The following is a 12,100-nucleotide window of genomic DNA, read 5'->3' on the forward strand; positions in this document are numbered from 1 at the left end:
ATCAAATACCATTCTATGTTTCAATCAAAAAACATTTATTAGCCGGGCACGGTGGCAATCCGTGACTGGGGAAGCTGAGACAGGAGGATCACAAGTTCAAAGCCAGCCTCAGCAATTCACCAAGGTCCTAAGCACCCCTGAGTTCAATCCCTAGTACCAAAAGAAAAAAAAAATTTTATTAACAGGTCAGAGCACTAAAAAAAGATACTGACCTGACCTGAGGCAAGAAATACATAAGAATGATTAGTATTAATAATGAAATGTATTTTTTGGTATAGCCAGACTCTTTGGCCTTAGCTGATTAAGAGTATTTTTATTTGAGTGTATCTGTAGCACTTTACCATTAAGCCATATCACCAGGCCTTTTTTATATTTTATTTAGAGAAAGGGTCTCAATGAGTTGCTTAGGGCCTCACCAAGTTGCTGAGGCTGGCCTTGAACTCATGTCACCATCCTCCTGCCTCAGTCTCCTGTGCTGCTGGGATTACAGGCATATACCACCACGCCCATCTATGTGAGTGTATTTGAATTATGAAATTCAAAATTGTTCTGGAGGACTGGGGATTGTAACTCAGGAGTAGAGCATGTGCTTATTAGCACACACAAGAGGTCTGGGTTGGATGCCCAGCAAACACATGCTAAAAAAAAAAAGGTCTGGGAAGTAAGGTTGGCTTTATGTTTCCATTAACATAATGCTATGGTACTTAGTTACACCTTTTATCATTCATATTTTCTCCCTACCCACTAAATATATGCAAACAAAGGAGACACACAATGACATTATGAAAATAATACATATAACAAATGGCTAAGTGTCAGATACTTATATTACTACCTTATTATTTTGTTTTATTATTATTACTTTTTGGAGACATGTATCCTCATGTATTGCCCAGGCTAGTCTTGAACTCCTAGAGTCAAGGGAACCCCCTGCCTCAGTCTCTGAATGCTGGGACTACAAGCATAACGCACCTGCCTTGTCCTTATACTACTTCTGTAACACTTGTGCCTTATTTTTAGATCCAGTCAGGTTTGCTTTCATTAGACAAACCTAAAGTAAAAGTATCTGCCCTTTCAGAAAAAGTAACTTAAAAAACTGAGTAATCACTTAACAAAGTATTCACAAAAACAAGCTCCTTGTACTCTGTTAATAGCCCAACTTACAGATTTTACATACAAATAGTTTCATTTTAGAAAAAACACTAACATATTTGTATTCAATAAAATCCATGAAGAAAAAGGCCAAGGTTGAAAACACTGCTTTATCTGAGATACAGAAAAATGACCTTATTTCAGGATCAATTTAACTTGAAATTAAAAAATTCAAAAGGCTAAAAAATAGGTTTTTAAAAACTTAGACCAACAAAATCTAGTGGACATCATAATAACAGTTGTTTCTTTACTCACTAGACATCAAGGTTTGAGAAAATTTTTAGTTCTCTATAATCTATTCATGGTATATTTCGACAAGAACAAAGAAAGCCTCTTGGAGAGGGAAGGATAGGAAATCAACCATTTCTTTTTTTTCTTTTTTTCTTCTTTGGTATCAGAGGATTGAACCCAGAGGTGCATAACCACTGAGCCACATCCTCAGCCTTTTTTAAAATTTTTTAAAATTTTGAGACAGGGTCTCACTAAATTTCTTAGGGCCTTACTAAATTGCTAAGGCTGGCTTTGAACTTGCAATCCTCTCCTACCTTAGTCTCCTGAGCCTCTGAAATTATAGGCATGCACCACCACTCCCAGCTTTTTAATTCCTCTACAGAACACCAGTGTTATGCTCTTCAAACAAATAAATTTATTATAACTGGCATGGTGGCTGCAGCTACCTGGAGGCTGAGGTGGGAGGTGCACTTGAGCCCAGGAGCTGGAGACCAGCCTGGGCAATGTAGCAAGACCCAGCCTCAAAAAACTAAAAAGAATTTATTATATATAACCATGATCCTCATGTACATCACATTTATGTTATGGAAACAAATCAAATAGAACTTGCTTCTGTTTTAATACTAGCCAAATAATACAAAGAGACTGTCTTCAGGTGAGGGCCTAGACACACTAAAAAAATGCATTTCAAAATTAATACCCATCATCATTCTTGTTTATTTCTCAAGACAATACTTACTAACAATATCTGTTAATAAGTGCTCACCTATCGGAATAATTTACGGTATATCTGTTTCAAAGAGGAGATCTAAATGTCTTCTCATAATTTAATTTTAATACCACCATGGTCTAAGGTGTTGACCCTAATGTCCAAGTACTCAATCAAGACCTAAAATATTTTAATGACTATAACAAAACAAAGAACAAAACCCAAAACTTTATAGAATCAAAAATGATACCAGTTAGAATCAATGTTTATTAGATCAGCAACACAACACATTAAACACCTATTTTTCAAAATCAAAACTTTCATTTTCAACAAAGATAAGTCAAATCTCATGAAATCTATCTTTATGGGAAGAATGTAAAATTTTACATAAGATTTTCTTGTAATAAACTGCTTGACAAGTGTGGCTTAAGCAGGTAATTTCATAGGAATTTTACTGCAACAATATCTGCTATATGTGCAATAATAGTTAATATATATAAAAATACATCTTTTTCCTAAAAAGGCAGTGCAATATAAGAAATATATAAAGCAAAGATAAAATAAGTCTCCACTGAGTATATTATTGAAACCAATTAAATGGGCTGAAAAAGATCATTTCCATAATTATAAAATAGATATAACCAACTAATTTTGTACCAAGCTGGGCACTGTGAAAAATGTAAAAGGATTATGTAGACTTAATTCTTATTCCTAAGGATTTTATAACTAGTTGGAGAAACAAGACTAAGATAAATATAACAACTGGGAAATACTAACAGGCACATAACATGCTGACTGCTACATACTATTGCTAAGTTTAAACTGTAGTCCCCACATAGAGGTGTTTTAGGTAACCTTAAAAAACAAGAAAAAAGGACTGGGGTTGTGGCTCAGTGGTGGAGCATTTGCCTGGCACATATGAGGCACTGGGTTCAATCCTCAGTATCACAATAAAAATAAATTAATTAATTAAATAAAAGTAATGTGAAAAAAAAAGGCAAAGGCAAAGTAGTTCTATTTTTAATCTACTCATTTTGTATGAGGGTCTAAAAAGGAAAAAACAACTAATACTAAGCAAAATTTAAAACCATTAGAAAAAAAATACATGCTATAGTTCAGGAAAGCTGAACCAAATTTCTATACTACTTAAAAAGCATATTAAATATAGGGCTGAGAATGTGGCTCAGTGGTATAAGCACTTGCCTAGCACACATGAGGCCATGGGTTCAATTCCCAGCACTGGGGAGACAGCGAGTTTATAAAATAAAAATGTAGATTTCAAAGGATTCATGGCAGAAAATGAAAATAAAGATGAAGGATGGGGAGGCTGTTAAGAGGACAAAAGAAAAATAAGTCTAAAATATTATTCACTTATAGTCTAGATTTCCAGTGATGACATTCACTCCTGCAAGGATCCTAGATGATTCAGAGTCTCAATTCCAACTCTATCAATAATCATGAAACATTCACATTATATTACAATAAGTAATATGAAAAAAATTTTGTGTGTGGTATCCAGGGGTGCTCTACCTCCAGCTCCCATTCCCAGACTTTATTTATTTTTCATTTTGAGACAGGGTTTCTCTAAGTCGTCCAGGCTGGCCTTGAACTTGGGATACTCCTGACTCAGCCTCCCAAGTCACTGGAATTACAGGCCTGTTCACTGCACAAGCTAAGTAATATAATTATTAAAGAGACTCAAAATAACATGTAGATGATTCAGGTATCATTAAAAATAAAGATTGAGGGCTAGGGAGATAGCTCAGTTGGTAGAGTGCTTGCCTTGTAAGCATAAGGCCCTGGGTTCGATCCCCAGCACCGCCAAAAAATAAATAAATAAATAAATAAATAAAGATGCAAGGCTGGGGAGAAAGCTCAGTTGGTAGAGTGCTTGCCTGTCAAACACAAGGCCCTGAGTTCAATCTCCAGCACCGCAAAAAAAAAAAAAAAAAAATGCTTAAAATGTCTTTTAATAATGTTAAATACTGAGAAATAGAATATTAATTCTAATAACATTAAAAAGGAGTTCAAAGAACAAAGACCAATAACCATTCTATACAACGAGAACACACAACTGAATTAGTTAACATAGATATAAAAAGTTATGTTAAATGATGCCATCTTTGCTTGTCTTCAAAATTAGAACTAATAATCATTATTTTTGTTACTTGAAAAGTAAGATTTAGGGACTGGGGTTGTGGCTCAGTGGTAGAATGCTTGCCTAGCATGTGTGAGGCACTGGGTTCAATTCTCAGCACCGCATATTCATAAATACAATAAAGGTCCATCAACAACTTAAAAAAAAAAAAAAGATAAAACAAAGAAAAAGATTTATGCTTTTGAGAGCACATCATTGAAGTCTTACTAAGGCATTACTGTTTCCTTTAAAGGGAATTCCCACTCAAATGGGAATCAAGATTCTGAGGCTGGGGTTGTAGCTCAGTGGCAGAGCACTTGCATTGCACATATGAGGCACTGGGTTTGATCTTCAGCACCACATAAAAGTAAGTAAATAAATAAAGGTATTGTGTCCATCTACAACTTAAAAAAAAGACTGAACTTAAAGCCAGCTACAGTGGTGCATGCATGCCTGTAATCCCAACAGCACAGAAGGCTGAGACAGAAGGAGCACAAGTTTGAAGCCAGCCTCAGTAACTTAACAAGGTCCTAAGCAACTTAGGGAGACCGTCTTAAAAATAAAAAGGGCTGGGATTGGGGCTCAGTGCTAAAGCACCCCAGTACCAAAAAAAAAAAAAGAAGTATACTTAAAATTTCTTGGAACTCTTATATCTAATAATAATAAGATCAGTTAAATATTTTAACTCTAAAAAATACCTAACAATAAGAACACCAGTACCTAAATGACATCTTCAATATTTAACTGACATCACCTAAGGAACACTTTGTTTTAAAGAAACCTAGAAGGCCATGATTTCAATATTCTAAGAAAATGACCATCATAAATAAAAAAATACTGTACAATACTATGTTCCTGGCATTCTGCTAGCCACTAAAGACAACCGAAGGACTGGTGATGTGACTCAGTGGTAGAGCCCTTGCCTAGTACGCCCAAGTCCCCAAGTCCAATCCCCAGCACTCCAAAATAAACAAACAGAGACACTGAATCAGAAGAGGTCCACACTATCACAGAGGTTACTTTTTGGCAGTTTTCTCCACTTAAAGGATTAGAACATAAAGGCATAGGGAAGGCATTTTTATGAAAGCACAGACAGAACAGGAACTATTTCTTTGTTTAAGTATGGACCAATGTGCTCGACCTTTTTTCTTTGGTACCATATCCTTCCCTTTTGCAATCTATTCCCATCAACGTCTCTCAGTAAATACTGAAGTACATTACACACAATGGGGGAAGGCAAGGAGGCAAGACAAACACAGTTCAAAATTACTGACATTAAAAAACAAGAACAGGGCCAGAGGTGACCCTCAGTGGAAGAGAGTATGCTTAGCATGTAAGAATCCTGGGTTCAATGACCAGCACCAAAAATTCAAAAGGAAAAAAAAAAAAAAAAAAAAAAAAAAACAGAAGAAAACAATTGCTTCTCCCTTATTACGGTTATTGCTAGTAATATAGTTTAAGCAACCACTTCCAAGAATTCCACATTTCTTTACAAGATGTGTGGGTACCTATACAAAGATTCTCCTTCTAAAAATGGTAGCAAAATATGTATGAATATCCCCAACATAACAATGAAAGGAATCAAGTATTTTGAAAGGAATCAAGTATTTTCTCCTATCATATAGTAGATAGAACAGTTAAGCAAAATGGGAAGACATTGGCAAACAGCTAAAGAACACTCACCTCTGTTCCAATGCCTGGCTGAACACCAGAGTATACACTGTCTGGTGGAGGACCACCATACTTCCTCTGTCCTGTGGTGACATCCAGAGTATAACCAGTCCTCTCAAGCAAGGCCTAGAGGTAATTATATATGTTTATACTTGTATACATAACCACTCACACACGTAACAGTATATTAATCATTTTCAAGAGACACCTCAATAAAGAATAATTTTTTAAAAAAGGTACCCTAACATTTTAGGATATGTTTGTTTTGCAGTACTGAGGACTGAAGCCAGAGACTTGGGTAGGATAGGCAAGCATTCTACTGAGCTATATCCCCAGTCCTTTTTAAAATTTGACAGGGTCTTGATAAACTGTCCAAGTTGGCCATAAACTTGTGATTCCCCCACCTCAATTTCCCCAGTAGTTGAGACTACAGACATGTGTCACCACACTTGGCTTCTCTTTTTAAATTTTATTTTGAAACAGGGTATCACTAAATTGCCCAGGCTGATCTTGAATTTGCAATCCTCCTGTGTCGGCCTCAAGAATAGTGGGATTAGGGCTGGAGTTGCAGCTCAGTGGTAGAGCATTTGACTACCAAGTGTGAGGTACTAGGTTGGATCCTCAGCAACACATACAAACAAATAAATAAAATAAAGGTATTGTGTTCATTCCCCCCGCCCCCCCAAAAAAAGAATAGTGGGATTACAGAATTAGATATGTGGCATCATACCTGGCTAGGTACGTATTTCATAGTTAGGTTAAAAAAAAAAATTGAGGAACTGGGAATATAGCTCAGTCAGTACCATGCTTGCCTTGCACATAGAAGGCCCTGGGTTCAATTGCCCCCAGCACCACACACACAAAAAAAGCTGGGCTAGGGCTGTGGCTCAGTGGCAGAGCACTTGCCTAACATGTGTGAGGCACTGGGTTCCATTCTCAGCACCACATATACATAAATGAATAAAATAAAGGCCTATCAACATCTAAAAAACTAAAGAATAAATAATCTTTTAAAAATTCACCCTGGTTTCACATTGCCCCCTCTTTATTTAACTACTTCCTTCCTTCTTAATGCAAAGAGTCATAGGCAAATTCAATCTTTAAACACACACCACTTTTCTGTTATAAATGGGAACAGAAAAAGGGGGCAAGGATTATTAAACATTCTATATAAACCAACCCCATGCTACCTATTCATACTGATGTACTACAGTACTCTTCATCCTTCACCTTCTGTACTTCAATTAGACCATTTTTCCTTACTCATTTCCATTATATACCATCCTTATTTCCACTAGTAATTTTCTGAAACAAAATGTTCTCTTATCCTTTAAAAATCAGAAGACCTGCCAGGAGTGATGGCACATGCTTGTAATCCCCAAGACTCTCCCAGGAGGATTGCAAGTTCCAGGCCAGTCTCAGTAACTTAGCGAGAATCTCAGTAACTTAGCAAGAACCTCAGCAATGTACCAAGACTCTGTTTCAAAATAAAAAATAAAAAGCTCTGGGGATGAAGGTCAGTCCTGAAGTACCCCTGGTTCTATCCCTAGTACCCACCAAAAAACTCCTCTTTCATGTAGCTTCTCTCATTTATATCAAGCACATTCATGTCTTGCTACTTTTCACTCTATTGTACTCAAAGTTACACAATTTAACATTTTGCTTGATGCTTTTGTTTGTTTCATACTTCTGCTATATCAAGAACTCCATAAGAACTGGATAATTTCTCACACAGTACAGATTTGAAACTTGGTAGTTACCAAATAAACATAGTCAGATTTCAAAAAACAAAACTTTGTTTCCTGATTACCAATCTTCCTCTCAACATTATATGAGGCTCTCAAGAGGAATCATAGAAGATAATGTCCTTGCCCTGAAGGAGCTTGTATTATAACTGAAGCAACATTTATATGAAACTTCTACAGAAAAAAAAAAACAAGGAAATGCAATCTACCCAGAAAGGGAAGAATTTTACACTTTCATGTTTTTAAAATTATATGATGTCAGAGCAACAACAGATTTGAGAGATCATTAAGTTCACTAAACTCTGGCATTCCACAGAGTTGCATGACTTGGACCTTCCATTCTCCTACCTTTGACTCAAAGCTCTCTACTTTTAAACAGAAATACATATAATATAGAATACAAGCCTAATATGCATATAATACAAATAACATGCAAATACATAATACACACATATTACATTTATAATATACACCTTACCAAAAACAAATAGCCAGCTTCAGGGAAATGCTATGGCCTATTTAATGAACATTAATAAGTTATTTTTTAAAGTAACTTATTACTTCACCTAATTAATTGAAATTTTTATAAAGAATGGGGCTATGCCACTTTACAGATGTGGGGGAGTACAAAGGAGCTCTATATAATTAGTTATGTGGCAGGAACTACAAGTTAAATTTCTTATTTAAACAAACCACCTGTACAAACAATTTCAACATTTTCAACATTAAATAACTATTTCAAATTTTAAAATCTGAAGCTCAGTTTGGTGGTACACAGCTATAATCTCACACAGGAGGATCAAAAGTTCTAGGCCAGCCTAGAAAACTTATTAAGGCACTATCTCAAAAAAAGGAGAGTGCTTGCCTAGCAGGTGAGAGGTCCCACCCCAGTGCAGGAAAGGGGTGGGGGTGGGGGTGGGGGGAGTCTGGGCTGGGGGTGTAGTTCACTTCCCTAGCAAGTGAAGCCCTGGGTTTGATCCCCAGCAGGGGATGGGGGAGTCTATTACTGCAGCAGGACATCAATATCCATTTAAGGAATTGGTTCGTTTATCTTTCACTAAAAGCTCTATATTTACCTTTCAGAGCAGTTTATTTAAGTAACAATCATGCTAATCACTCAGTTTGTAGTTCTTCCCATATTCTAGGCACCATTCTAAGTGCTTTACATATGTTAATTCATTCAAACCTCAGAACTATGAATTAGGTGCAATTACTACTCCCATTTTGTAAAGGTATTAAAGTTAAGTGAAAACTCAAAAGGAGGAAAGTAGTGTTAACACCTCCTTGCCAAAAGAAAAGAAACAAAAGTGCTTGGGGAAAAAAGTGAACCAAAACACATTACTGGATCAATCTAAGAAGCCATTATCAGAAGAATTAATAAACATATCACTCATAGTCAGAAGAACAAGGAATGAGGGAGAGTCTGAATTAAAGCTTTTCATCAAACATTACAACTAACCGAATCAAGTTTTACCTTGATCTTGGCTTCATCGGGTCCCTTGGTAGACTCTTGCACCTTGCTGCCCTGTTTCTCCCTTTGCCTGTAGGTCTTCATAACTCCACATAAAAATGCACTTTTGTTCTAAAACAGGTAAATAATTCAATAAAAAGAATCACCAGGAATCTTTGAAGTGCCAAATACACAATTAAATTTAAATTTCAGAAGACTGAAATTTTAACAAAATATTCAGTCAACAAATGTTTGCTGAGTGGTTACTATGTGCCCATGACTGGATCAGACAGCATTAAGACAGTGTAGACCTCAGGGAGCTTACCTTCTACACTGGAAAACAGCCTTCCATTTGTTGATATTTAACTGAATCTGGACTATCTTTGCCAGATGGCTGAAATTATTCCTCCCACCTACATTATTTTCATCCAAGATAATAAGAGTATCCGATAATCCAAAAATGTTAAAAATCTGAGCAATTCGGACATGTACAAACCTAACAGCAACAGTCATCTAACTGTGGTTTTGATTTTAATTTTTTAAAATAACTTACTGAGTCTTTAGTTTTATAATTGTGCTTCTGAAACCCTTTGCCACAGGAGGTCATTTTTTCCCCCTTACACTCATTTTTTTTTTTTTAAAGAAAGAGGTAGTAACAAACAAATTATCACTTTTCCACAGGAAGAAAAGTACGGTGATAGTAAAATAATTTCAGGTCATCAACTGTTCAAAGGCATTTCTGAGTAATAACCTTACCTGAACATGTGATAAGTCACTTTCCTTGAACTGTTGTAGTACAGACAAAGCTCCTTCTTCATTAAATTCCCTGAGAGCATCAATTGCTCTTTCATCAAGATCGACATAAGCTACCAATCCTAAAAATTAAATTAAAAAGGGGTAATATTATTGCAATAACAGGGGTAAGCTAAACTGTTCTATTAGAAGTCTATTAAGAACTGCATATACTATCACTATACTTTTCATTTAACTATACATGTATGCAGCTGCACAAATACTAAGTAGAAAGGTCAAGTACAAATATGGAAATAAAAGATAAAATGTCAACACTTATAAACATGAATTTCAATCCACAAAAAAAGAAAAAAAATCCTAAAATTCATTTCCAACTCCCCAAACTCTGTAAGGCTTGACAGTGTGAAAGTTAGATCTGATACACATACTGTCCTACAGACTAAAAGCATTCATATAACAAATTCTGGTTTATGTTAGAATGTAAAAATACACTATTTCTCAAAAATAAACCTTCAAATTATGTGTTGGTACAGTCATTTACTACATAAGAGGTGGAGGAAAACATGAAAACCAATTTTACCTCTTTCCACTTTCCAGAAAGTCAAAGGCAAAAGTTTCCTCCTTAGCACTAAAGAGAAACTGAAATGCATTTGTTTATCTAAGCATCTACTTTGCTGCAGTCAGAATGTGGAAAGGCATAATTTTTAACTCTTCTATGCAAGTGCAGCTTGATTAATCAATTCTGAAAGTCATATTTTAAGGCATTCTTTGTTCTGATACAAGCTGAGATTTAAAAAAGATGCTGTGGCATTCAAAACACTGACTGTCAATAATAACAATCTTTTTCAAATGGCAATAAGAATTTTATGGACTTACAAATAAACTATACAGGAAATACATGCACTGCATTCTACATATGTACTATATTTAACTGCACACAGAACATCTACTAAGTTTAAAATAAACTTTCTTAATTCTATTGTTTGTGGTACTTATTATTTATATATAAGGAAGCTATTTCAGAATTGATCCAATATAAAATGAAAATAGTTTACAGATTAAAACCCCCAAGTCCATATGAACTAACACAAAAGTTGACTCCATTTTGGTAAAACCAGAAAGAACTTTATTCATACAGTAAATAAATTTTAAATAAATGCAATGCCACTTGCAAAGTTACATTTTTTTTAAAAAAAAAGTTGCCATGATTTGCTTTAAAAGCTCAAAATGAGCATAAATAAATGGAGTTTTTTTTTTTTCTTTAGCTTGAATATTTTATACCACCACCCAAAGCCACAACTCAGGACACTCATCAATCCATCCTGTCAATCCAATCCTACACCCAAAACATCAGCCTCTCTGCAATAACAAAAACACTCTAAGGGAGAGCATCTCTAAGCAGATCACTGCCAATTCTCTAAGGCAGAATGTCACACAAAGTTCCTGAGGACTAATTTTCAAATGGAACCATCACCCAGGAGTCATTTTTATAAGTCATTTTAAGTATCTAAAATTATCCTAAGCTGCCTAGATTTAAATTTATTATTTTTTTTAGGGACCAAAAAAAAAAAAAAAAGCAGCTATTTGTCTACTGTACTTAAGACACATTTCTGAATGAGACAATTCAGTTCTTTTTCTCTCTTTACCTATCCCCAAATCTGAGTAGGCACACAAAACACAGAGGAAGAAAGTTTCCATCTATGGCCCCAAAGGAGGAGGACACATTTATTTACGAACAATACTCCCTAAGGGTAAATATTTCTCTCCCTCTTTGAAACTTCAAACCACTTACAACCAACCATATTAAGATGTTCAAATTTGCTTAAGCACTTAACCATGGGATTTCTGGATTAAAAAAAAAAAAAAAAAAAAAAAAAAAGGCACTGTTACAAACCAAACACTTCCAAATTACAGAGAGATGTGGATTTCTGTTCACTGGAAACTAGACAGACCACACACTCTCAAGGAGTCTGACATTTATTATCGTTTCAGACAATACATTCTAACTATTCCTCTTATTATGCCACCTAATCAGACCTAAGCTGATTTAACAATCACTTTTAAGAAGCTAAAAGGAGAAAAGTAAAAGCAAAATGATGACTGATTTAAGGTTAAGAAAAAAAATGCAAAATTTGGTATGCTGAAACATACATTTTAATTGGTGGTAAATCTAAGACAAATTGATGCTCTCTTCTGAAACAACTAAGACTGCATATTCAACACTAAGGCGGCTTCAAAATAATGAAATAAGA

The 12,100-nt window shown here is 35.2% G+C and overlaps 1 protein-coding gene across 3 annotated transcripts in view; it reads right to left on the bottom strand.

Moving 5' to 3' along the window:
- HNRNPR (heterogeneous nuclear ribonucleoprotein R) overlaps positions 1-12,100 on the bottom strand; it is a 33,536-nt gene that overhangs the window by 17,788 nt on the left and 3,648 nt on the right. For all 3 annotated transcript variants that reach the window (XM_079113057.1, XM_079113056.1, XM_079113055.1), the window contains 3 exons: positions 9,852-9,970; positions 9,120-9,227; positions 5,913-6,026 (listed from right to left, as the gene is read on the bottom strand). In XM_079113057.1, the coding sequence (XP_078969183.1) occupies positions 5,913-6,026; positions 9,120-9,200 (195 nt within the window). In that variant the 5' untranslated portion in view covers positions 9,201-9,227; positions 9,852-9,970. The remainder of the gene's footprint in view (positions 1-5,912; positions 6,027-9,119; positions 9,228-9,851; positions 9,971-12,100) is intronic.

The sequence above is a fragment of the Sciurus vulgaris genome, assembly GCF_902686455.1.
Source record: "Sciurus vulgaris genome assembly, chromosome: 1".
NCBI lineage: Eukaryota > Metazoa > Chordata > Mammalia > Rodentia > Sciuridae > Sciurus > Sciurus vulgaris.